This window comes from Drosophila eugracilis, unplaced genomic scaffold (genome assembly GCF_018153835.1).
Source record: "Drosophila eugracilis isolate 14026-0451.02 unplaced genomic scaffold, ASM1815383v1 contig_2171, whole genome shotgun sequence".
Lineage (NCBI taxonomy): Eukaryota > Metazoa > Arthropoda > Insecta > Diptera > Drosophilidae > Drosophila > Drosophila eugracilis.
This window is the reverse complement of record NW_024573057.1, coordinates 335824-363666: the sequence shown is the minus strand read 5'-3', so window position 1 is coordinate 363666 and position 27843 is coordinate 335824. Positions and strand designations below refer to the sequence as shown.

The window sequence follows — 27843 nt, the reverse complement described above, 5'->3', positions numbered from 1 at the left end:
GATTTATTTTTATTTTAGTTTTGTTTGCTTAAGCTTACATAATAGCATACATAACTTTCAATTTGGGTATTCGCAAAGTTTATTTTGCTAAATTACATTTGTTCAGTTGCCAAAACATTGACGCATTCCATGATTGCATTTGCATTTAATTTTTTACTGCATTTGCATTTGCCGCTTACATATTTGTTCAACATTTGTTTGCCAAACGGGCGACTTTTTATCGAACAACGAGCGAGTAAAAAATGTATTTCCATATCCATGCCTCACTCTGGTGGTATGCGGCAAATTAAACGCAAGCCAGAAAAATTGGAAATACATTTACTCAAGCTTCATTTAAGCATTTAATATAGTTGATTTCATTTTTGCGAGCGCAAAGAATCATTGGAGATGCCATTGGTAAAGGCAATCGTTTGCTGCGCATCAATCTGGTATCGAACCAACTTAAGGGATGATGGACGCCGGATTAAGGCACAGCAAGCAGCATTCAATAAGGATAAAACTAGTATTATGGTTAGGGTATAAATTCACTAAGTCACTTTTCAAAAACACGATCCGGAGTTGCATAAGAGGCTCTATCTTCACGGCAGAAGGCGCGGGTTGAACCGACCCATGAAAAGTATCATGCCCGTTGGGTTGTGGCGTACGAAGTAAAGGAAGGGTTTGTCGAAGCGCAGCCGGGGAGCGTCCGGGACACGAGCTTGTCGCGGACGGAGGGGCAACGGCAGCTCCAAGTACTTTGGATCCAGAAGATCGTCGTAGAAGCCCCGTCCTAGCGCCGACTCTTGCACCAAAGAACCAAAGTCTACAATTGTCTCCGACGAATCGAAGGCGTCGTCTTCGTTGGCGTCGACATCTTTGTTCCGCTTGCGCAGCGGAGGCGCCGGGTACATTTCCACGTGGTGGTTTTCGGAGATCTTCTCTTCACCGCAGGTGCTAAACGTGTTGATCTGGATCATGTCAGAAAGAAAGATGTCACGGTTTCCAGCACCAGTCAAACCCCTCAGGTCGGCAAAGTCAGACTTGAAGAGCCCGCGCAGACCCATTTTCTGCAGACCCAGAGAGGCATTAACGAAGGAGCGGTGAGAGAAGCGCGGCAACTGCACCTCCATGCCTGGTCGGTCCATCAGCGATGTGAGTAGCTTGCTCCAGGCTCGCGACTCTCCGAAAGCTGTCTCCACCAGGCTGCGCTCCAAGCGGTCCAGGTTGTCCATTGGCGAAATAGAGCTCTGATGGCCGGGCATTACGTATACCGTGCTAACTGAGTCCTGCACACGACCGAAGGCTACAATTGTGGCGTCCAGCTTGGGTTCATATCCCGCTGTGAAGCCGGAGCGGTAGACAACGGCAGAAATTGGCACGAGCCGGCGCTGGCGAACAGTGGGATGGACTTGGAAGAACATCTCTCCATCACGATCTGCGGTGGAGCCGTGGGAGCAGTCTGTCTGGAAGAGGTTGGCCGAGATGGTTGCTAGTGGCCCGTTTACCCATACGCTGTTCGTGCGCAGGTACTCAATAACCTTACCCTTCGTGTGCCGTTTGACTAGCAGGTTCGTGCGACGGCGTACGATGTCATTGACCACATGGAAGTTAACCTCCTCTACGTGTCCGGCGTACAATTGCTGAATCTTTTCCTTAAAAAAGGGAAGAATTTTTCCATTGGCACGGTCGCTAAAGATCTCCCGCACAAATGCGGTAGTCGCTATATCACTGTCCGTGGAATGTTCCACAGAGTTGGTTATGTTCTTAAAGATCAGATGCGGATTGAAGGTAATCATATCATCCAGCTTAAGGATCTCGTTCATCTCTCCAGATGTGCTTCCTCGGGCGCCGAGGAACACCATTGAAAGCATAGAAGTTAGGGCGAAAGGAGATATGACCAGACTTCTAGCAGAGCTGATCTTCTCCGAGGTAATGGCTCTCCAGTAGCTGAATGCCAGTTCATTGCAGAGCCGGGCGAAGGATTGCAGGTCCCCGTCTATCGCCGCGGTAGAGGCCTCCAGACCTTCTGAGGATTCCGGACTAGGGTCTAGCTTTACGGGTGGTCGTGTCGATTGCGTTGAGCTTGCCATGAGATTGGTCAGCAAGGGAGGTCGCTGGGTAGGTCGCTGCTGAGTCAGAGTGGATTGAAATTGACTGTGGGACGGAGCTTGTTGTTGAGGTGCTTCCGCTTTGTTGGTATTGTAAGGAAGAACCTTTGGTGGCTGCACATCAAGTTGGTTGTATCCACCTAACAGTGTGGGCTGAACGTAGTAGGAAACTGGCTTCAAAGTGTTTAAACGCTTCGTTGTGGGTGGAGAAGCTCTGGTAGACTTTGAAGTAGTTGTTGTTGGGGTTTCCATAGTAGTAGTGGGCCTTGTGGTTGTCATTTTGGTTGTTGTTGTTGTATTGCTTGGCAGAGAAAGAGGTATTTGGTATGCCACTTGATCTTCCTCGTCCTCTTCATCTGCCTGATCCACTGATTGATAGCTAGCCAAAGGCAATATCACCTTGTAGTTATTTTCATTAAGTTCAGCTCCGCTCTTATTATCACTGACTTCTTCGGAGTGAGAGTTAAGTGGTCTCACCACATTTGCTGTCGTTTCGCCTAGCTTTATATATGGATCCTCATCATCCAATTGCACTTTTTGGGCGGTCGTAACCGAATCCGCATCCTTATCGTCGTTTTCTTCTGAAATGGTAGCTGTGAGTTCGTCGGAAATCTCCTCCATTGATTCATCATCTAGTTGTTGGGACTGAACTGTGCTCACTTCGATTTTATCGGATACCTGCTCGGAGCTGAGCGACATGTCTGAATCCGAAGAAGCCAAGGACATATCTCCGGGTATTTCCGTAGCCAGCGCTTCTGCCTGTCCTTGTTCTCCGTTGCTCGGCGGCTGATATTGAGGCAGTAGTTGGGCGGCGTTGGTAGCACTGTCCTCCTCCGCAACTGCCATTTGGGCATCCTGCGGCTGATGTACCGTGTATTTATGCTCTACCGTTATACCTGCTTTCTCTTCTTCTTGTGCGTCTGGATAACCATTCGTCGTTTCTTCCTGCGCATACTGCTGTGTGGTTGGCACTGGCTCTTTCGGTGTGTTATGTATGAATTCAGGCTTTTCTTGAATATAATTTTTTTCCGTTTGCTGCTGTTCAATGTAGCTATTTGTCAAAAGCTCAGGCATATCCTCTTCACTTTCAGTATGCGTGTGGCTTTCGGAGATGTCGCTGTAACTGGTCGTTGACTCATGGCTGCCGGAAGCCTCCTCGCTGGAAGTGGTCTCCTGGCTGACCTCTTGTGCAGTCTGGCGGTCGAAGGTATAGGATTCAGTTTCTGGCTCGGTTGTGTCCACTAGTAAGGCTACAGTTGACGCACCATCATGAGCCCACACGGTTTCCTGCATTACTGGCTCTGGAGTGGGCTGCACTTCGAGTCGTTCATTGGCAAAAATTTGATGCTCCATATCTTCGACTTGCTGTTGCTGCGCATAAATCTGGGACAATGATAAAATAGGTATCTTATGAGTGCTCGTATAGGGGTTTTTCATCGTGGAAGGACTGGCTGTTGTTGTACTCTGCGTTGTCTCAAGCTCGTTCTGTTTTTGAGGCTCCGCCGCATTTTCTGGTTTTCCATGGAGCAAGAAAGAGGTATTCAGTTGAGCAAAACTGGTAAGGCGGTGTGAATCGTCTAACGGTTGGGCATTGGACGGGAAATTACTTTGATTGCCCTGAGTTATTTGTTGAATAACATCAGACATAAGGAATTCTAGCTCGTTCTTTGTCTCGTTTGAGTTTATCGGGATATTCGAGACAAGTGTGTTTGATCCATCCACTAAGGTGGAGGCTATGGTGGCTGCCTGTGTCTGGAAGTTGGCCATAGATATTTGGTCTGTGGGCTTAAGCATCTCGAGGTTGAGTTGCTGCACTAGGTCGGCGACCATGGGCGTTACTTCAGTACTGTCAATGTTGGCTGTGCTGCTCTCTGAGACTGGAAGTCTTACTATTTGTTCTGTGGTGCCTGGATTCTCCTCGAGATCTTGTTGATGTGAGTTATAGCCGGCGCTGGGATAAGGCTCGTTTATCTCTGGTATAGTATTGTAGAGAGACTCAATAACAGGATTTTCCGTGGTGACATCCAGTTCTTCCTGCGGTGACATCGGCGTCGTCACAAGAAACATTGTTTTACCAGGTAACTCTGTGGTCTCTGGCTCCTCTTGGGTCTGATCGGTCTTAATGGGCGGCAATGGTTCTGGCATCTTTGTCACCGTAAAGTACTGAGGTCTAGCAGTGATCACCACCACGGGTGTTTGCTCTTCGTCATCGTCCCCGAGACTGCTGAGCGTCGTCTCTTCTGGTTGCTCATGGACAGGAGTAGATTCTGTGGAGTCGGATACATCCTCCTCTAGGAGCATCGTGGCCAGTGTGCTTCCTCCATAAAGGGAAGTGATACGCTTGTTATTTGCCAAAATTGTGGCAGGCTTGGTGGAGGTTGTTGGTAGATGATTAACTGTAGGCGTCGTCGTTGTTGCTGGAGTAGTACTTGCGTTGATTTCAATTTTTTTTTTGTTGGCTACCGCTTCAATCTGCAGCTTGCTTTCTGCGCTATCGTACCTTACAGGTCCTGCTACGGTACCAAGTTCTGCTTTGTCTATGGCAGAAATGTCCTGTGTAAGCGACTGCACAATTCTATCCATAGAGAGGATCTGGGATGGTGAAAGTTGTGGAGCCGGCGATGGTGATTCGAGATGCAATTGCTGCTGAAGCTGCGCTAGGGAAGGTACTGGAGCTTTCTTGAACGGGATGTGATGCGTAGAAGGGTTGCTAAGTAATGTTGACTCATTTAGAGTTGTTACATAGTCGTAGCTTGGCAGCGGGTAGAACGGCATGTGGGTAGTGCTTGAGGAAGGAATCGCATTAACAAAGCCATAGCTTTCGGGTAATAGATCCTCAGCCACCTTACTGGAATCAGTTGTGGTACTGTGAACTGGCTTTGTGTGAATCCGGTTGTGGTGCTGGGATGGTGGACGGCTTGCGGGCCTATTTTGCAATTTCTGGTGGTGCAATGCAGGTGGTATCGCCGTAGTTTTTACAGGTGCTGCTGTTGTGGGGGCAGGGGAAGTTGTCGTTGATGCGTCTGTCGTTGTTATGGTTGAAGCCTCTGATAATGTTGTTGTCGTAGCCTCTGTTGATGTGGTAAAACTTGTCTGGTGCTCTGATCCTGGAGTGGTGGTGACTTGGCTCTCTGAAGGTTGTTCTGTAATTGGAGTCCCTGTCGGTGTGCTCACTGGACTTGTAGTAGAAGTTGTAATGGTCTCTTCTGCTACTGTGGTGGTAGTTGAAGTGGTTGTAGTTGGGGTTGTCGTAGTGGTTGTTGTAGGGGTTGTTGTAGTAGTTGTTGTACCTGTTGGCTTGGGCTTCTTGTGGGGCCTCTGTGGCCTGGGTGGCTTTTGAATACTCGCAATCTGAGGCTGTGGTACAGATCCAGCGAGTGCCGATTCACTCACATTCTGTATGAGTGGTTTTGGCTTAGACGTTGGCTTGCGTTTCGGCTTTGTTGGCTTGGAGCTCACACCAGTAAGAGCTGTACCCGGAGCTCGAGTCGGCTTCCGCTTCCTCTTTTTTTGTGTGGTCAAGGGCGGTGCTAGAGTGGTCGTGGTTGTACTTTCAACAGATAAAGGCTCCATTTGAATTGGTTGCTTTTTTTCGGTCTGTGGGACTGGTGTGGTTGTTGTTGTGGAGGTTGTCTTCTTCTTGACCTTCTGTTTTCCGCCAGACGCCTGGGATGTATTTTCGGCAGTAGCGCCGTCGTTAGGCTTCTTCACTCGATGAGGCTGAGTTGGCTTATGCTGCACACTCGCCGGCTTTTTGGCCAGCTGCTGAGTAAAAATAATCTCTGCGCTGGGGGGGGCACTGCTCGAAGAGGTGGCCGTATGAATAATCTGTTGGTTGTTATAAAAAACGCGACGGGTTGTTGTTTCTGGCCGTCCTGTAGTGATCGGCTGTTTCTGGTAGATGGGCTGCATATGAAGGTGCTCAAACTCCTGCATGTTCGCGGCCACCTGTTGGTATTGCTGTATGCCCGTGTACACTGTCTCCATGGGATCCAACTCCTCTTGCACCACCTGTGGAGTAATCTCAGTGGTGCTGGTAGTAGTGGAGGGATTGCGTTTAGTGTCCGGTTTTCTTTTAGCTGGTTTGGGTTTCTTTGTGGCTCGTGTTGTCTGAGGTGGCGCTCTGGTGGACGTCTCCAGTAGCTCGGAATCGGGAGTCATCACAATCTGTTGCGGACGCTGCTGTGGGAAGATATCACCTCCTGTGTTGCCGAAAATGGCAGGTAGGATGAGTGACCAGGAAGAGGAAACGTCTGGCGTATCCAAAAGAGGAGGAAGCAGCTCACCGGAGCTGTTTTTTGCCGAGCTGGAAGCAACCTCCTTGCTAAGCACACTTTGCACGCTGTCTACAATATCTTGGAGATTCTTGTCGGGATTGCCTTCAACTATCGGGACCGGATGGATGAACGACGGCCCCTCACCGTCGCCATTGGCAACAATGCTTTGAATCTCCTGCACAGTCATCAGTCGCTTGACCAGCTCGCCGTGCTCGTCAAATGTGTAGAATTCATAGCGGTCTGGATTAAGAAGGACGATTGGGCTCGCCACTTGCAAGGAAGGCTGTGGCTTGGGTACTTTGTGGCCAAGGGCATCCGTGAACTGCGGTTCATTTCCATTTAGAACTACGGATACCGGTGGCGTTGCTCTAAGAGGAGAGAAAATTGTAAAATTATTATAGTAGATTGTTACTAACGGTGAAAAAGTAAGATAAAAGTAAAATATTTAAAAGTCAGTCTTTAAATGTCACTTTACATCGTTTATAATAATTTATTTTTAAACAATTTATGTGTAGGAGTCTACTACGAGTAGGTACTATTTATTATTCTTTTTAATGTTCATATTTTTTTTCCTCCTAACAGTAATCTTAATTTGGTCATAAGAATCATAAATAAAAAGTACAATTTTAAATGTAATCCTTTTAAGGGGATGACGGAGTACGTCCCATTGTAATACAACGAGATTATTGTCGGTGCATACTGGGGTACTTATGTTCATTACAAAGTAATTTTCCCTGTGATCTTTCGCGTATCATCCAGTTGTCATATTTATAACTCTTTCTACTTTTCCTTCTCTACTTAAACCTCCTAATGGTTTGCATTGACTAGCCCATTAGCACTTTGGAACATGAACTTTATGTTAATGGCGCTTATAATTATAAATTGCTGCATTTCCCATCTAAGAATCTATTTATCTCAATAATGTTTTTTACAGACAGTATGTCTCCCCTAACAACGCAAGTCATGCTGCATAATTAGAGGCGCATATTTGGAATTTTAATGGAAAATGGGAACTATTCAATGGATGCAGAAAGTCACGCAGTCATCCGCAAATCATCCCATCGCCCACCACCATTTTACGCAGCTGCATATGTTTTACATGTGTTTGTTGCCGAGTCCTTGTGATATGAATATGGAAGTAATTCTGCGTGTGGCATGAGCACATCATTAACATTTAAGCACGTGAGTCAGATCGTGTTTAGTCATATGCCTCGTCATATGCAATCACATACTATAAACGTATATGCATATGCGCGGAGGAGGCAAATCCGTTCATGCAAAAATTAAGTGCAGCAATGTGTTGCACTGTGATGGAGGCAAAAATATTTGGAAAACTGTGTGCAGTGCACATTATCCTCTGGTTCTAGTCAATGTTTACTTATTCCGATTCGAGGGAAATATAAATGATTTATTGGCATCTTTCCATCTCATTTTTTAGGTAAACGATGCCAACCAAGTGACGCTGTATTGCGAGCAGTCGAAAAATGTTGGTTTTAGTTGCAATCCAGAGGCAATGCAGCACAATCAAAAATGTATGTAAATATCGCAGATGCGCCTGTCTGCAGTTGCATGTTGTTAGCAGGGATCCGTGAATCATCATCGTCGTTATCATCGTTGTCTACATCACAGGCTACCGCTCGCAGTTATTACCAAGAACAGCTGACGCAAGCTGTGAATTCGTTTAAGCGCAGATTTTTTGGAAACCTTGCTGGACACTTTTTAAACACTTTGGTGGCAGGAAGAAGGCAAAATATTCAAACCTTTCGTGTCACTAAAGTTGTTATTTTTATTTTTATCCGAATCGATTGTTGATAAACCGTTTAGCGCCCACTTTAAAAACACCGAGCCCACATTAAACCAATTGATTAGCATTGATTCGACGTTGATAGCCGCACAATTTAGTCGCTGTTTGCGGAATGCTTGCATCCCACCTTCGCCTACATACCACCTATAACCAACCCCAACTTAATGGGATTCCGAACGCGTGCCACAAAATATGCAAGGCTTTCCTGCTCACTCCAGCATGCTTTGTGGCCGCAAAGCAAATTAATTAAAAATACTAAGGCGAGTGGCCAGGCTGACCAACCCACGCTTTCAATCGGAACGGCGGCTACAGCTAAGCAGGAAATTCTATTTCAATTAGTGGCAAAAATTGCAAAAAGCTTTGCAAACAAAAGATTTTCCACAGCAGCAGCAACAGCTATAGAAGCCCCAAACAAAAGTAAGTAAGAATGGGCGTGTAAAGCAGGAAACCCTCTTACACAGAAAACAATAAGATTAAAAACAATATTATCTAGCTCACATTAATGTTGTTTAAGATTTCGTTGTTTCATGTTTTTTATCTCTCAGTATTAATTCGACTCTGTAAAATATTTAGCTCTATTATCTTTTTTAATTTTCTTTTTTTTTTTAAATTTTGTGAGCACGGAGTATATACTATATACATTAATAAAGTTTTAACAATAATGAAAAGTATATAATAATTAAATATTACGTTCAACATTTTTACTCTGCGGATTTCGTTAGTCACTCAGTAAAGTCGCAGTTAGTGTAAGTCAGTTAGCGATCCAAACCAGGTTGGGTACTCACATGGAAGTGTTAAATTTCTTTGGCGGCACAGTCTCCTTATTCCGGACATTGGATGGGAATACGGATGTTTTCAATGGTTGCTTAGAGACCTGCTCCTCTTCCGGAGGAGGTGAGTCATAGACGAATGCCGGTTGCAAGGAAAGGTTGGCGGACTGACTCCGCTGTCTGGATGTCGAAGAGGTCACATAGGTAAGCAGCGACTGCTGAGGTTGGTTGTTTGGATAGGCGAGGGTGCTGGAGCAGGCCAAGGTTAGCCACGACCAGGCACAGACCCAGAGAACGGGGGGTATGCGCGGTGTACGCATCGAGAAGCTCTGAATTCCTTGTGCTGAGCGAGAGTTTGTTTTTGGTTCACCCTCGGACCCCCCTCTTTAAATTGTTTTCCTCTCTCTTTTGCTTTAAGGGGGTCAAGTCCTTTGGCTCACTGAATCCGATTGGTTCTTACTGTCGAAGGATGCTGCATAAACACTAAACGAAAGCTGCAAAATTAAATAAAAACTAATTAATGCAACGTTAATGACGGCGAGCGAAAAGAATGCTGAAGAAAAATTAGCATAAGGCAGGGATATACTTTAAGGAACTTGCGCAACTTTAAGTGGCGCTGCAGGAGGTGCATTGTGGAATGCGGCTCCCTTTTAGGCCCTGTCATAATCAGGCGTTCTGGCAGCAGGCAAATTGCCAAGCACCTGAAACCTGGCACGCTAATGCGCCTGTAATTATGCTAATAATAACGAGCAGCCACATAAGGCGAGTGGGGGAAGTAATGCTATTGAATTTGGCGTCTTTGCTGTAAAGCATGCATTCAGTACCTTGGCCTAAGTGCTAGGCAATTTGATCTTAAGCACGGGGCTATGAAATACACCATCTTGTGCACTACAGAATGCATATAACACCAGATGGAAGTAGAGATTTTTAATAACTTAACTACGGTATGCATATAACACCATTTGGAAATAGAGATTGGTAATAACTTAAAAGAGCGGCATTCAAATTCAGTCAGGACAGACTGAGTTCCAGGACTTGTGGAAAATTATTTTTATATTTTTAGCTGAGCCGCATTTTTTGGTTTTTGATAGCTTTCTTCTTACGTTGTCGCAGTCTGTCACTTGTTATCAGTATCGCGAATCTGCGCAAATACTTGACAGCCATTTTGACAGTTTTCTTGTTCTGCGTTGTGGCACTAAGCCTCTTTTAAACGTGTTTGTTATTCTCTCTGGATGTATATATGTGTGTGTGCATATGTGATAACGCCAATGAAACGAGGAACAGCAGATTGGCAATATGTTAATAGGCACAATAGCCAACAGCAGTGGTAAAACCGAAGAATGTGCTGACAACTTAAAGCCAACACTGTCAAAATGTTAGCTAACAGAAACCATGTTTGGACCGCACACATTTCCACCCCTCCTCAACGACCCTTGTCCTTGTGAACAGGGCAGGACTTGCCCCATCACGTTCGGCGTACGCACATAGGTACTTCCGATGAAAAAATTCCACATACGTACACCAAATATATAAACAATTCCTGGCAAATGTGGAAAAAATCAGGCAACCAAGGCTTGGCCATAAAAATATTCCCGCTGACTGGTTGCCGACGGCATTTGCACTTTTGTCCTTTTTCGATTTTCTTTGTTTTATGGCCACAGGACAACGAAATGAATACAAGCATATCGACATAAATTTGGTGTTAAATATTTCGGCATAATGTTGTGCCTGCAGAGAGCATCAGCGGACTAAAAACAGCGATAATGGACTTGTCATGACTATAAGTTTGCTATTGATTCGTAACGGTAAATTACGATTGTCAACGGTGCAGGGTAGATAGATGGGGGAGGGCGAAGACGAAAACGGCCGACATTGAAATGTAAATAAAATTCCATGCCCAAGGATCTGCTTACCCTTTTTAAGCCGGCCCGAGAAGTTAACTGAGGTGAGGTGCCAGAACAGATTGCTCGGACTGCCATTGTCTGGGTCGACAATGATGCCGAGTGACATGACAAGTGGCCGACATGCACAAAGGGAACGTCGCACACAAGCATTAAAAGCTGAAGAAGTGCGCTTGTTCAGGACCCAATCTGCTTTAGTTTCAGCTTGAAGTCCGACCGAGATTGAACCTGACAGCTGTGGAGACAAGCAAACAAATGTAAATGAGATGAAAAGAGACCACACACGTTTGTTTAACACACGTTTGTTTAAACAAATCTCTCGCCCATTTCTATATATATTGGGGCGGGAAGAGCAAGGGAGGCCCAAAAAGCGTTCAATACGCGGATGGTGTATTGAGTGGAGGCTGTTTTCGGAGTTACCACCATCATAGAAGTGCGGCAGCATGGATGCTTTCGACAGTTCCAACATCTGGGATATATGGATTTTGGAAAAGTCGTTTAGTTTTCTTTCTTTTGGTAATTAGTTTCTGCGATAAATTTGCACTAAGGACCAAGGACTGATATAACGCAATTGTAAGCGCTGGAAAAATAGTTTTACATTACGTATCCTTTTTTCAGGTTCCTAGCAGCAAGATATCTGGGGATGGCAAGTGAGAGTTGTAAAAAGTTGAAAAGAGCTTACAACGTCCACAGCAACCGCCAAAAATGTTTTACCACATTGATTTCTTATTGGCCTTGCTGTTCTTGCACAGACAACATATCTTTTAATCAGTCAGTCATAACTAGTTTTGGCTAGAAAATTAAAAACTAAAAACGTCGCCATGTTTTAGTGAAGTTCGCGATATTTCGGAATTGCATAAGACGGTATCTTCTTTCATGGAGCGAGTACTCCTCGGTTCGATATATTAGTAATCTGTTGATACAAAGACCTACTTCGTTGGGGTTTTCTCTTCAGGAAGCGCAGCCAAGTGTTGGCCGACATTTTCACGCTGCTTTCGACTGGTGGAGCCAGAACTCCCCAAAGCCCACACTCTCGCACTTTCATGTTCCCGCTACACTAACAGAACTTTATCGCTTTGTTTCCGTTTCCGTTACGTTTCGTATACGCTCCAGAGTCCCTGAGCGCAGCGACCCGACGTTCATAAGATCTAATTTCACTCGCTGGCCCTGCCTTCTTCTAGCTTGAAAACTTTCCGTCTTATGCGCAAAACATTTGATTTTATTTATATTATTTCGATTTGCGCTTTTCGTTTACAACGCACCCACTAAGCACCATACGCTGGGCTGTTGTTCTTGCGTCCTGGTCGAGAAAACAATATCCTTCCTCATGGCCCACATTGGGCGAAAAAGTTAAAGTTCGATGTCTTTAAAGTGATTTATCGGCTGCGGGTTAAAGCTATTGTTGCCGGCATCTTGTTAGGAGGAGGTTCCAAATAAAAATATATATTTCAGATACTGAGATTAAAGTACAATAAAAAAAATTCTGGGCCTTGTTTCTTTGTCTCTTTTTTTTTTAATGACACATAAACATGAAGTTATTTTAGAAATTATAAATTAGCAAGAAAGTACCCAAATCATAGTGTGCTGCTGCCCAACAGCAATTTTACTGCTAACTGGCAATGGAGCACCCTTGGCCAGCTAATGTGCATTTTATTTTCCGCTCCCTCGGCCAAAGGAGTTCAGTCGATTCACTGCCACTGCCACTTCCGCACGTTAGAACCCGGCATGTGCATGACATATATTGTTTTGGAAAAGATTTCACACGCCCCAGGAGCTCGATATAATGTTCAGCATTCCATTCCCATCACGTGCATATCTCGCTATACCAATCTTCATTTGGCTGTGACTAGTTATCTTGCTGACTAGTCCTGGCCCCGAACGTTATTGTTTGGGGCGGATCGAATTTCGAGCTGCCCTAGGTGGACTGTATACTTACGCCTGAAAGACCCCACACAAAGGATAAGTTGGAATCTGTGGGATGTCTGCAACTTACACCGCACTTCAGCATAAAAAAAATCCCTTAGCCAGGGTTAAAAGCACTGTTTGCCTTTATAGTTTTTCAAGTTTTGGGGCTCGACAACAAATGCCTTGCCTCGCATTATTCGACTTCGTACGTGGTGCTCATCGAGCTTCAGATCTTTCTGTCATTGTAATCGCCTGAGCCTCAGTCTATTGAATGGCTCTATTCCGATTCGATTCGAGACCAGTATGTACACGTTTAAGTTGCTACTTTTCCCGGCCGCTATGCTGGCCAGATGTCTTGTTGACCCGCATCCCACTGTTCTGCTACTCTGACGTGCAGCTGGGACAAGTGCCAAAGTTATGGGGTCATGGCGTGAGCAGGATTAGGCCACATGTCGTGGTTCAGGGCCTGACTAGCGCTGTTAAATATATAAGTCTTTGGCATTAATTATCAGGGATTTGCCTTCATGCGACGTTTACGTGATTTGTAAGTGCAACCTACAACACTAGATCCAGTGGTGATGCAACTTTTCAGCCGCATTATGGTAAGCGACAGGCAAGTTTCTGAGTGCCACAATTTATCAAATGGCGCGTGCTCGCGGCGCATCGTATTTGCATTGGCATTTGTCGTGGCCATGAGTCACATTCCGCTCCTGATCCTGCGTATCAACGCCTTAATTAGTAACGTCAAAGTGACGCCACAATCAGCAATCGAAGCTTGCCGAAAAGATTTAAAGTGTGATTAAATACCTGCGAATTAAGCAGAGCTGCAAACAGAGCCTTGCTCCTTCCCTAATTATATGGATTCGAATAGATAAAGGCTTTAATGGGAGCGTCTGCAGAGACCGTGCGAAACGACAGAGTAATCCACATCAGGCCGCGCTTAATCCATTATCACATTTGTAATATATTTATTGCAGAGGGAAATAAAAAATTAATTATCCCTTAAAGCAGCCCTTCAGGTGCTCGCGGATGCTCGGTCGATAGTGCAAGGGTTAGCAACGAACGTGTCCTTCATGGACTCATTCCTTTGTATTCCACATGAGCAACCCTTTGCGCTTGGCCACTTAGTGCCGAAATAGGACATATGGAAATGACAGGGTCAGAGAATCCTGAAAAGGAAACGAATCTTCTCGCAAACACTTTGATTTGTCACAAATTTTACACAACAGCAATTTCTCAATTTATAATCAAAACAAGTGGGAAGGAGGTGGAGCGGATCCAAGGGTCCCTCGTGCCTGCCATCTGGCTGTGGCTGATAAGTATGAACATGGACCCCTGATGCGTTTCCATGCCGGTCCCTTTTGACTTACCACCTCTTATCCTTGGCACATTCAATCATCAACCATTCAAGCATTCATTCATTCATTACTCGACTTTATAGTCAACAAACTGTAAAAAAGCAGACCTTGAAAGGTGCACAAAATCCTTTTACTCCGCCCTGTACAAAAAGGCGCCGTACCCTTTCATGCCCAACTGCGTTTCTTCTGGTCAGTGTTGGTGGCTGCTATCACACTCCACTAAATCCAAGTGAGCCTGTAACGGTGTGTGTGAATGGATTACGCTCCATGAGTTAGTGTGGATCCAGAGGAACCCCTTTATGCTTATCCCGACCCATCCATCTTCTTTTTTTTTTTACGGTCCGCTGAGTCATTCCCTGAATGATGATAAAACACACACGCGGCGGCACCCTCATGTTGGCCATATCCGTGTCCTTTTGAGTTATGACTTGCACAATCACTAGCCCTATTTTATCAGCCTGGCATAATTGCCGGGCTTTCAAACCTACCTTGGCCGTTAGTGGGACGGCCTAGGACTGATTAGTGCCCGCAGTGAGTCAGCTACTTTCAGTGCGTTAGTCATGTTAATTAACCCTTTGCGGAGGGCTGTTCATAATCTAGTTGCTTGAATTACATTATATTGAGTCCAAGCCCAAGATAAATTAAATCTATTATTTAATTGCATTTTAAATTCACCAGCGACCACGGCAAAGCCCTTTCGTTTAATGTACGAGTATGCTACACTTGGCCTATCGCACAGAGGCTGTCAGCCGGGCATTGGGCAGGCGGCACTACCACAACCTCGAGAAGGAAACACAAACGCTCTCTGCCGTCGAGAGCCGCAGCTAGGTATGGGCTATCTGGGCTGGAGCCAAAACTAATGCAGGGGTCCATCGGGCGAAGGCGCTAAGTGAGGGAATATGAACATGCGAATATTTTTCATGTGAATCTGCTGGCCAAGGCGGACCTGAGATCTGGAACTGGGTTCCGTCAGTTAAACGCGTGTTCCACAGATAAGATTATATTTGCTGTCAGAACTACGAATGCCACACAGGCAACGTTTCTGATTTAGTCGCAGTTGGAGACAGGAAAACTGAGTTGATACCCAGGGAAACTTTTTTGACTCACTTTACAATGGCACAGATACTGGAAGTAGGAGCACACACGGTCTATGATGACACCAAATGTGTGGACGGTTATTAAGATTTGTGATATCGCTATGTGCAGAGTTTGGACCAAGATAGATAGAATGGTCTGGCTAAGGGACTCCATTTTATGGCTTTTCGATTTCGCATTGGGTATATAATGTGTAATTGTTAGCGGATGTACAAATGATTTTCTACCCTTGTATAGTAATACCCTTTCTACATTCAAGCACTCGCTGTCTGCAGGTGAGGCATTATTTGCTCGATGAACTCAGGGATTTTTTAGAAGTTGAAGCAGACTTATTAAATAGAGTAAGACCTTTAACTGCCTTTCAGCCACGGCCCTGTGAGCGCAGACCTCCAATGGAGTCGCCTTAAGCAGAGCGCTTTGCTTTAAAGCACAAAATTTAGTGCCTGCAGTTGAGCTCCGATTTCGCCAAAGCAGCTTTACCTATTTTGCATAATTTCCGTTATTCCCCACCGTCATGCCACAATGACAACGCCAACAGCAGATGCAACCGAGCCCCCCTTCAGCGGCGGTGAACTTTGGCCACTCCATCTTCACTCTGTGCATCCTTTTGGACATCAGTAGGGTGTTTAAAATTTTATGCGCGGGACGGAGTAGTGGGTGTAACGTGAACTGGGCTCGTCAAGTTTGGTTTTGTTTTCTCTGCTCGAAATTCAAGTCGGGCTGAATGCTGTTGACACAGATAAACGCTGGCCCATTTGTTATGCGAATTTATTGTGCCACAGACAGGAAGTTGCCAAAACTTGCGTTCTGACCACACAGGTCTTTAATTATTTCATGAAATCTCTGGCCAACTCAATTAGGACCCTATCGCAAGCCCTCCTCCGAGAGTGTGTGCATATCTTTGTGAGCTAAGGTGTGTGTAAGTTTACGAACTTTGCTGCAGCAAGTGCACACAGCCCACTCTCAGAGACCATGTTAGGCAAACATGCAACGCATTTTGGCACTCACGCAAATTACCAAATAAGCGACGTGCGAATTTGCGTATCTGTATGTGTTCACCTCAATATGTGCGTGCTGATGTCGGTGTGGGTGGGGGTGTTAGTGGGTGTAGATGGCTGTCCGCCAGTAGCGTTCAAAGTTTATCTTTGGTTTTTCGTGAAAATTTGATTTGGTTGCCGCTGTCTGCGCCAAAGAACTTTAGCTGGCATTTTGGGTCCCAGTGCTCGTGATTTTTGGGGTTTTGCAGAGCCCTGTGCCAGTGTGCATGTGCATTAGGGCGACTCAAAATAAATTTAATACTAAATATGATTGATTTAAGGGTATTTTTAAGGCAACTACACTCTGCACATCTATTCTTTATATTCAAAATGTTTTAATATCTTAATATACATACTTCCAGATAATTCAAAAATGTTGTTTGCAACTGGTATGGTGGTGATTCAAATTTGGGCCGCCCTAGTGTGCATGTGGCTGCGTTCTTGGGCAGGTACATAGTTAATTTGCACAACAACGCCCCGCTTCGGGGATTGCTGCATTTAGCTGAGAATCTTGCCATTAAGTGGTGCAAAGAGGTGGTGTGGGACCGCTAACAGCTAATAAAAACTCAATTACCAGCCCCTAGCCCAATGCAGCATCTAGTATGCAGGGAAGAAGTTAATGCACATTATACTTAGAAGCGATCTAAGATGGTTAAATTCCAATAGAATTATTCAGTTGGACTGGCAGAAATTCTAATTTAATGCTGCTTAGTGGTAGCTGATTAGGAAAATTTGAAAATTTATGTACTCCCCGAAGCCCGATCCACATATTTTGAATTTGGGCAGAGTCAACCAACAAATGCTTTATTCAGTTCCGTAGGTATAAGAGCTCAGGTTCATGGGTTCAACCCTCCAATTTGCGTTGGAATAGACAAATTTTCGGCGGAGTTATACGCACCCCAGGCCGAACTGCAATTTCATATGCGAAACTTTGGCGCATGCTTAACTCGTATTCAAGCAAGGGCGCTTTAAATCGCTATTAAAACTCACTCACATCCAGAAGCGGAGCGCAGCTGAGCTGACCTCACCCACATGTCCCCTGCCACACCTACTCCCATGTTCTATACTTCATATCCGGGATGCAGAAATCGGGACGAAGGGTCTAGACCATAAGTTGCAAGAGGAACAGTGGAGAGCATAGAGCAGAGAGCAATATTTTGGGAAAATTTTGTGTTCGCGCATTAATTTATGAGTACAGTTGGAAAATTTTAATGACGGCCAGGAGCTCCTTAGGTTACCAAAATTGGGCGGGGCAAGCAAGCAAGACGAGATGGAATGCAGTAAATTGAATATTCACCGAAATAAGGAAGCTACAGTTTGGGGGAGGCGGCATATGAATTAAGCATTTATGCCTTTAAAAACTTGGTCAATATCCCTTACATTATGGGGCATAAAGCCCAATAAGCCGCACAAATAACTCGGCCGAAACTAAAGCAATCGACATGGCCAGCGCCTGAAAGCGTACTGCAAAATCGAGAAATATGTAAGCAAAATGGCGCACAAGAAATAAACGTATGGCGCACTTCCGCAACAGTCAAACATTTTATTTCATTATACCCGTTACTCGTTGAGTAAAAGGGTATATTAGATTCGTTGAAAACTATATAAATGGAAAAAGTAAGCGTTTCCAATCCTATAAGGTATATATATTATTGTTCAGGATTTGCTAAAGATTTTTCAAATCGGATTATTATTTCGCTGTTTATGAAAAAATTTATGTTATAAGGCTTCACACGGACAGTGACGACACCATCAGTTACTCAACATGCTATTTCTGACAAAAGGTGGCGCTTTGTGAATTTCCTCTGGCAAAATAATATTTTAAAATTGTATAAAACAGTAACCGGTATCTCCTTGTTTTATACTCCCTTCGCCCTCCATATTCTCTGTATATCCGGTGTTTATTCGTGTTGGTGTTTGTGTGCTCGCCATCGAATATGGTCAAAGAGCAGTTCGAGAATTAAAATGAAACAAAACGGAAATGCTACAGAAATCAACCAACTGGTATAAACTTTGCGACCGCTTGCCATCCACAGTTCCACTCACTTACAGCTTTTGTTATTTCTGGGCCCGACCAAATCAAGTAAAAAATGTTTGTTCTGTTGTAGTTAGCTGTGGAAAATGGCCATTTCCCGTGGCATCCCTTCGCAGGACTAGTGGGATGTCGAAGTGACGTGCTGGCCAACAACGAGGCCAGCACTAATAGCTTCATTAGCTCGGATGCGCGGTAAATACTCGACTTTTGTTCCTAACCAATTCCGGGGGGCTTTTGTTCTTTGTTAACTCCACATATTGTCCGAGCTTGCAATACGGTTCAATATTTTCAATCTGAAGCAGGAAACTTTTCGGGGAAATAGCTCACCGCAGATGGCGAGAGTCCATTCAGTTGTTCAATTAGTTTTCCCGAAAAACACAAAAAATTCCAGCAATCCAGCTTAAATCCATTTAATTTTATTACTCTCTCAAAACTTTTAGCCATTGTTTGATGTGTGAACTTCCTTTGATGTAGATGCAATAAAAGCGCAATTGCCTTATAAAAGGATGGAATTATAGTACTAAAAGACTTAAATGTTTAAAGTGTAGCCTAGTGGTTTCATCCTATTATAATTTAAGTATTTGCTTATTTCTCTATATGTTTGCCCATTTTTTAGTCCCTTTGTTCTTCCAGACGAATGAAGGAGCATTTTGGCGTCCTATCAGATATTGTATTCAAAAACAGCTCTGCACATTCCGGGCGGCTAAATGATGGCATCGCTGGCATTAACGAAATTGATGGGCATCGGCATTTATATGCCTACAGGCATCCGTGGAAATATGCAGAACTATGACGTCCCCAAATTTTGTTTATTTTGGCTGTCGCACATCAAAGTATTTGAAAAAAGACATATGCAGACACCGACCCCTGCCCTTCACTACGGCCTTAGCGGCTTAAAAGCTCAATAAGCGAAATTGTTTGATTTCCCTAACAATTCATTTGGCAGCTCGTTTTGATGACTGTGGTTGCCGTTACGAATATCGATGCTATTTGTTTAGACATGTGGTTGTGTGCACTTCTTTATTTGCATTTCATGTGAATGTAAGCTGGCTGGCAACTGGCAACCCGCTGATTTCGTCGCTGACATTCGAAATAATTTGGTTGGAAAATTTGGGGTCGTTGCTTCTTAAAAAAATACCTCAACTTTTGGCAACAATGATTAGCAATCAAATTCAAATCCTGGTAGGAAAAACAAGATAATCATATTAAAATTCCGAAAAGAATCTTTGATTCTTTCGTCTTCCGGTCAATGTCTAATTTTGAAAAACAAGAGCAATAACTGCAATGCATAGAATAAGATAGGAAAAACCTGGTAAGTACAAAAGGCCAATTAATTCATAAATTATTGAATATTTGGCCTTTAAACTCTGTCGGCGAACCCTCTGTGGGACTTTACAACCTGATTACAGAATGTGACAAACTTTTAATATGCAAACATTCAAAAAACAAGACAAAATGCTAATGTCTAGTGGCGCAGCAAATTTATCAATTATATTGATGTTCAATGAAACCATCCAAAAGTAATTTTATATACTACGTAAAAAGATAAATACTTATAAATACTTAGGGGACTCACAAGGACTATATATTGCCAATATCTGACGAAATCATATTTTATTCTAATAGAGCCCAAGATAATAGAGTCAAAGGTATTTACAATCATAACATAATAATCATTAAGTATTGTATAGAAGTTCAAATCGAGAACGAATTACAACGAAGTAGCCACAAATTTCACGAGAGAGAGATTTCATGGCTAAGACGAGAGAAGCGGTTGGCCTGCTCTCCCAGTTGCTTTCGAAAGACCAAAATGTGTAGACACACGCGTCTACCTCGAAACTGGTCAACAGAACTTGCCACTGGAAAAGAGAGCCCAATGAGAATAACCGAAAATAAGGCAAATCAACAACCGCAGATGGCAAGTGAATGTAGGTCACTTAAATGCGTAGCTTTCAATTTTTATAAGGCTTCCGAAAATCATATACCATCGCCGCTCCACTCTTCCAATCTGTGTTTGATACAGATGCTGGGCAGATGCGTTTTTAATTTCCTACCGAAACCTTCTCCATTTGAATTGTCGTTTGTCTTCAGGTCAGATGGATCACAGGTGGATCTGGCGAAACTTGTTGCGGTCCCCTAAGCCTTTGCTAATTGCGACACTTGGGGCCTCGAGTGCCCACTCTCCTCTCTCGAGGCGCGTCGAATTATACACTATTGACTACAGCCGGTGACAAAACCTCTTGAAGATGAAGGAGCTTAAACAATCAAGTTGCGTGCGCTGGGTTGATACTGCCTGATGAATGGGAAAGCAAACAAAGCGCTATAAAAGACAACCGCAAACAAATATGCCAATAGGTTATTTATCCGTTCGATACGCTTTTTATTGTGTCCATTGTAAATTGATATTCTACAGAGACAAAAATGAAAGTTTCCGGCTGGAAAAAGAGCACGGATGGGATGCCGGTGGGCGGAAAGAGCCGAAGGGAATTCTGTAATATAGTCACGCATCACGGCAGAGGCGGCCTATACATACATACTCGTATAAATAAGTATGGGCTTGCTAAGAGCCGAAGTTAAGATCTGGAGAGCCTTAGACGCAGACTCATCGCTCAGGTGAAAAGAAGTTAATGCTAAGAAATGCAATATCATGTTCGGAGGCGCAGGCGTTTTGGCCTAAGCGAGAGCAAAGTCATCGGTTTCTGTGCGACGCTAATGAAAGCGGCTGGGGACAACCTACTGGCACTTTGACCCATTTTTAGCATACTAAATATAGTAATTTTGTCATTATGGCTTATTATGCACCTTTCGCTTGTCGCTAAAGTGTTTAATTCCGTCTAAGCTGAGCTGTGTTTTTTTCTGCCATTCAATTTGTGCCCGTTTCGAGCTGCATTCTTGACAGCTTCGAAGCAGCGGTAAGAAACCCATAACTGCCGACTCCAATTCACGACTGTAAAAATCTATGATTCCATATGCGAATACCGCTGTCCTGCTCGGATGTGTTAATTGAGACAAAACTGAATCAGTGGGAAACGTTTTGACCCATTTCTGTCGTGCTACTCTCTTTCCCCTCTTCGCTTCTTTTGTAAAGCCCCGGACGAATTCTTTCCACAAGAGAGGAGAAAGAGCGAGGAGGGTGAAACTGGTTCTTGTGCTAAGTATATGCTAATGACACTTACTTTTCGGTTATTGGTCTCTGGTATTTCGGTCAAAGTTATTAACTAAGTTGGAGCTCAGCTGACGCATCATTAACTTGCGAGCTGAACTCAAGCCCAGCAAACGCTCAGCCAGTACCACTGCATCTGCACTTGGTCATCTCATAGATGGTCTAATGTATATATTTTGTGCTTATTAGGCGTGGAATTACACAATCCTTTAGGCGAATGACGAGTGGATAACACGCACATTGCTCAAGCGTGTAATTGGGATGACGACCATAGACCCTGTCCTCCGTTTGGCTGCCATAAACAGGGCATTAATTGTTGTTCCGCGCACTCGATTGCAACGACAACATCAATGCATCATTGAGGCGTATACTTAATATACCGAGACCACCGAAAAGTTTTGTGGCCGCAAAATAGGAAGGTCTGTGGGTGGAGTGTCGCAAAGTAAACTTGCTATTGCTAGAGCTTTACATTTTTTTACGCTACTTTGGAGTTTTTGCTTTTATGGCCAATTTTCCCATCCCACCGATCCTGGTCCTGGATTCGTTTCAGCGGAGCATACTTTCTAGCACCCGCACACTTTGTGGCTCTCATGAATTTTTTCCATTCTTCGTGCAAAGTGTAATAAATCATAATTTGCTACTTTTTCTAATGGTATATGGACAGTGGCAGTACCAGCACCAGAAGCACCAGAAGCACAGCATACTGTTTAAATCCACTTGGGAGAGCTCTTAAGTGCTGATTGACCAGCTCATGAATGCGGTCCAAATGATCGCTCAAACGGTCGGAAAATTAATCAAGCCGGATGAGCAGAGTGCTATCATGGACGCGCATCGGTGCAAATAAAATTCTCAATTAATGCTTTAAAGTCGGCAGCAAAAGAATGAATAATAATTTCACAATTATTAATTGTATTTCCATTATTTTTTTATTTGCTGCGCGCTTTTTGGCCACACAATGCAATGGGTCTGGCAATGGCAATTCAATTTGTATTTTGTGAAAGTGATTGCGTAAACCGTGAAAAAGATATGGCAAAAACTCTGAACAAATTTACTACGCATGATGCACATTGTTATTATTAATATATTATTTTAAGGTAATGGACAAATGCGGCAATGGAAAAAATTTGCTATGCTTTTTCCCTAATGTGATTCAACATAAATTAAGGCATTCAGACCAACAATTGTGTTTTCGATGGGGCATTAATGACGCTGTGTTGACGCGATGAAATGCGCCTTGTAACGATAAGTTCGAGGCGAGTGCGTTAGTTGAACAAGCCGCTTAATTAGATATAATAACTCGGTTAACAGACCCACCAAAGGTCGTTCGTACAGACCGTTGTTTCTGTTAAAGATTACACAATGGGAAGGCAGACACCAATCCATCTTCTGGTCTACCAGATCTGTCCGTCTGTTCGACTGTCGGACATGGTCAAGGGTCAAGTCTCATAATTTGGGGCATAAGGAATTTATAAAGCTGAGGATGTCATGTTCCTGGAGAAAAATAAAAAGGAAGGACACCGCTCTAACCAAACATAAATTCCTTAGTGACCTATTACCCCCAGAAAACTATGACAGCCGACTGCCAAATGTGTCAAAAGTTCAAAGTCATCCGTCCGTTCCAGCGTCAAAAAAGGGTTGAGCTGTCCGACAAAGGAGACCGGCATAATATTAACACAGATGCGCATGAATTATTCGAGACTACGGTTGTACCACAACGCAAATAAAATCATTATTGGACAGCAAACAAAGGCAGGTTCACTTTTCATTCGTGCTTGGGCTCCGCTTCACTTCTGGGCCAACTCTGAGCCGGCTGCCTAGAAACATAACTTGACAGTGCACGCGACGAACTAAGGCGGGTGCCTTATCTTCGGCCAAAGCAATGTTATAGAATACTGACTGTATTAAAAATTCCGTAACAACTGAGGCGCTTCCAGTGCGAATGCGAAAAATGTTTATTAATAAATTCCCCCTGAACAAAGTCAAATAATACACTGCCATGATTTGGCGGCCTCACTTGAAATTCCCATGACGTGTGCTAGAAGGTACTGGGAGTTTGCGTTAGGGCCACAAGTCAGCGTCAAGCGATGACGTTGATGCCATTGCTGCAACTGGGAAGTCGGCGATGTAGTTCGGTTTCACCCCCACCAAAAGGGAAGCCAACCCAAATACATGGCAACCGACGTCAAAAAACTTTCAAATTCTTTTAAATTAACCTGTGCGCCTGGGCTCAAAAGCCTTGCGACCGACATCACGGAACCTACTTTTATTGGGTGGTCCGGTTTCGGAAAGGTCCCTGTTCCAGATATATTTCAAGGGAGAAATCGTTTGGCAACTATCAGTAAGAAGGCAAAGTTTTCGGAAAATATTAATTGGAATTTTATCACGCAAAACGGATTTGTTTTAGCGAAATGTTAATTAAAATTTTTATATCAAAGATAAAGAATTTAAAGTCCATGGACAATACCTATAAGCTAATAAGTTAACATTAGGTATTACGTTTCATAATCTCGATATTAAGGTACTTTTTAATTAAGTAAATATTATATTAATTACTGTTCAGCACAAAAATTTTAAAATCTGCTTAAAAACAATCGCCACTCGTATAGTAAAAGTTTGAAAAAAAAGATCAAGATTAGGGTTTTACGAGTAGAACGTTGTTCGGCAGTTGCAAAATGTTAAACAGGTTGCGCTTGAGGTAGGTTGCATCTTCGGTTGATTCATTAAAGTATCAATTATAGTTCGGAATTAGAAGGAAGCAAAATTTGTAATACATAAAACTGAAAAGCCATTATTTTATGAAACCTTATTTAAATTTGAATCTATTGAAGGTAACTTTTTGATAAAATCAAACCAAAAAGAATACGAATACGAATCCGTGTCCGAGATTCGTACTTTTACTAAGTAAAACGGCTTTGAAGGCATTGGGAAGAACTTTTGCTGCTCAACTTCCATGGGGGCAACAATTTTCGCTTTCTTAATTAAAAGCAATCTCATTTATTAGTTTAGCACACACACAAACACACTGGTAGAAGACGGAGAGGTGAAACGGACAGAAATACTGGCTGGAGATACAGATGCAGAATCTAAGCCAAACCCATTTAGATGGCTATGTGCTAGCTCTATAATTGGCGAAAATTATTTAATTATTATTAAGTGCTGAATCCTCCAAGCAGACCCAGGACAGGACGAGTTTTCCCGAAGAACTTTGGCTGGCACTCAACTCGGCATCGCGGGGAATAGAATTGAATGTAATGGGATGGGAAGGGATGGGAGGGGATGGGATGGGATGCAACGATGGCTTGACTTGGCTCTGGAGTTTTGTTTTTCCAGAATCCTTTGATTTATCCTCGCTTGCGCAAACTTCTGATGCCTTGCCTATTAATTTCAGTTGCAATTTCTTCGGGCCTGACTTTGTTTTTGCTACAGTGCAACTGCCATAATTAGGCTTAGATCCAATTTGGTAATCGTATATATGGAAAGCCAGGCGCACATTTACAATGATGATGTGTGGCCGCCTCTCTTGGGATTTGCGTTTTTGGGCTTACCCCTTATCGCCGAGTTGCAAGTAATTAAGTTTCGGCGCACATTGTTGTTGACAGATGAGCAGCTGCACCGCTCCGTTTGTTAACTTGAATAATTAAAAAGCAGCAGCTGTTATTGGCGATGGCGTGCTCTTCTGCCATGAGTTTGTTATGTGCAAGTTTATCAGCTGCTTATGCAACAGCAGCAATATTGGTCCATTCCCAGGGGTCCATTGCCCCGGATACCAATATATGAAATATTAATTGACAATACGCAAGCATCCATTGGTGCACCTTTCGTTCTGGCTCCTAGTTCCGCAAGAAGACAGGCAGCAACTCCTTAATTGGGCCACGTCCAAAGGAAGTGGGTTGGAAAACAACGGGAAGCAAACCCATCTATAATTTCACATTCAGTCACATCAGCAACAGCCGTGGAGATCTCCGTTGTTGCAACGCAATCTCTTAGCTGCCAAGCCAGAAACTTAGTCAGAGCCGTCTGAAAAGCAAAAGCAAAGACCACAGCCAGAGTTAAAGCCAAAGCAATAGGCTGAGCCATGGAGCTACGCTGCTTTATTTATTTAACCGCAACAGAAACAGAAACCGCAATAAGAACAACGGCAACTGCAGTAACTGCACTAATCTCAGTCGGGCAGTGGCACTAGTACAGCCCAGTAATTGAGCGGCTGAAAGGTTGAGCGGGTGAAATGCTGGGTAGAAAGTAACTCAAACTATTCTGCGCTTCGCTTGGCGGCTGTCAGCTTAAGTCTCTACTAACCAGGCCCAAGCCCAATAGACAGCTGCTGGAGCCGGAGTAGTGGGAATTGGGGACTTGGTCTGGCGGCTAAAGATTGGGGATGGGAATCTGCTAATGTTTGCATAAATATAATACAGATTGCGGCATTGTTCGCCCTTCTTTTCTGGGCTCACAACTGTTGCTAGTATTTCTGCTGCATGTGGCATAATCACAGGCCAGCGTCAAGTGAGTTTATGTTTGTTATACCCGTTACTCGTAGAGTAAAAGGGTATACTAGATTCGTTGAAAAGTATGTAACAGATAGAAGGAAGCGTTTCAGACTCTATAAAGTACATATATTCTTGATCAGGATCAATAGCGAAGTCGATTGAGCCATGTCCGTCTGTCCGTCCGTCCGTCCGTCCGTATGAACGCTGAGATCTCAGAAACTATAGCAGATACAAAGTTAACTTAAAGATCTAGAAAATTAAGCTTAAGAATTCGTATTTTACGGTTGCCACTGCAACTTCCTACGAGTTTAAATCCGGCCAGGCCCACTCTAACGCCCACAAACCGAGGAAAAATGTGGCGTCTATAATAATATTATGAATGCCATCGTTTAACGTTGTATAACTTATTTCTGTTAATATCTATCGATTTACCAAAGATTTTTCAAATCGGAACATTATTTCGCTTACTCGACAATAGGTGGCGCTTGGGCAATATCCACTAGCAGAATGAATATTTTAAAATTGTGTCAAACAGTAACGGGTATCTTATAGTCGCAAAACTCGACTATAGTGTTTCCTCTTGTTTTATGTTTGGAATGCCGAGTTTTTAGTAGTTCATTAAAATAACAGCGCCTCGCCTCGCCGTCTTTCCATTGGCTGGGATTCCGGGTACTGGTGCTGTGACTGGTACTAAGCAGGGGGAAGAGTTCCCTTCTTTTGACCAAATGCACTGCCCCATGTAATCTTGACCATATGTAGCTGAGGCATTTTAACTTGTTTTTAGTTACACGTGTGTGGCTGCCAATCCTTGGTATGTGTGGTGTACTTGTTTCATCTGCTCTTGATGGTGTTGCCGGTCCGATGCTGTTACCGATTCTGCCTCTACTCCCCTTATCACACTACTCCTTAATTAAAGACAAGTTTAAACTTCACTCTTCCGGGACTCTGCTCCAGAGTCCCCAATAAGGCTCACCAATCCTATCTGAACCATTTAACACTTTTCGACGGTCAGTGGATTAAATATGAATATCGGAGAACACTCTCGATGGGGATAAATAATTAAAAAATTGCAAACATTTTGTGGTAATCCTCTTTGTTGCCACGTCGCTACGGATGCATGAGCAAGGGCAGCGACAATAGCAGGAGCCCACCCCGATGACTGTTGTTCTTATAGTTGTTTCGACAGTTTAAGCTAAGTTAATCCCAGCTGAACACAAGGCTTACCTGATGATGGAACTGCTACGTGTTAGAGGGAACGTCGCTCGGAACCAAAAACAAACAAATTCATAAGCAATGCGACAAGGACAGCCGGCAGGATTTTCGCGCGCACTGCATATGAATATGAAAACGAATATATATATGGGTCGGGATCCGAACCTGGTTCTGATTCCAAATCTGAGCCGTGCCACACGACGTGTCTGTGGCTTTCTTGTTAAGCAGAATTCAATTTAACTGTGATTCAACTCTGTAATTTGTTTTAACTCTTTCAATAGTTGGCGATTTAATTAATCATTCGAATCACGGCTCATTGCACGCACAACTTTTATACTGGGATGCTGGGATTATATCCTTGAGTTTGCTGTATTTGTGTCGGTGTCTACGGTGGATTGGTTGATGGGTTTTCGGATTGGTTAGCACTCGTTCTTCTGCAGCAACGTCGCACCAGACGATGTAAGCGCTCGCAGTAAACTGATCGTTGAGCTGGCGCTTCCAAAAGTCTTTTAAACATGTTGCCAAGAAAGTCCAAGAAGTGGGCCCGAAAGAAAAGTAGACGATTCGAACCAAAGAGCCAGCACACACACACACATTACGGCCCCAAATGGTCAAGATGACGTGAAAGAGCGGAGAGAGCCCCCAGAAAGAGAGATCGCGAGCGGATTTGCCTTTGCCGGCTGCGCATGCGCACAAGTTTCTTGCTCTTAGCCAA

The 27843-nt window shown here is 43.8% G+C and overlaps 1 protein-coding gene across 1 annotated transcript; it reads right to left on the bottom strand.

The window, feature by feature from the left end:
• Positions 1–27615, bottom strand: LOC108110363 (mucin-5AC). Its single transcript, XM_017219414.2, has 3 exons — positions 27141–27615; positions 8954–9432; positions 1–6732 (listed from the first exon to the last, which is right to left on the bottom strand). The coding sequence occupies exons 2-3, from the start codon at positions 9256–9258 to the stop codon at positions 579–581; spliced, it is 6459 nt and encodes a 2152-aa protein (XP_017074903.2). The 5' UTR covers positions 9259–9432; positions 27141–27615; the 3' UTR covers positions 1–578.
• Positions 27616–27843: the final 228 nt, after the last annotated feature.

Bases quoted from the DNA above. Each gene is read 5' to 3' on its own strand.
- LOC108110363 (XM_017219414.2), bottom strand. From the start codon at position 9,258: ATGCGTACACCGCGCATACCCCCCGTTCTCTGGGTCTGTGCCTGGTCG. The intron at 6,733-8,953 runs GTGAGTACCCAA...CTCTCCTCTTAG, and splicing joins AAGAAATTTAACACTTCCAT to AGCAACGCCACCGGTATCCG.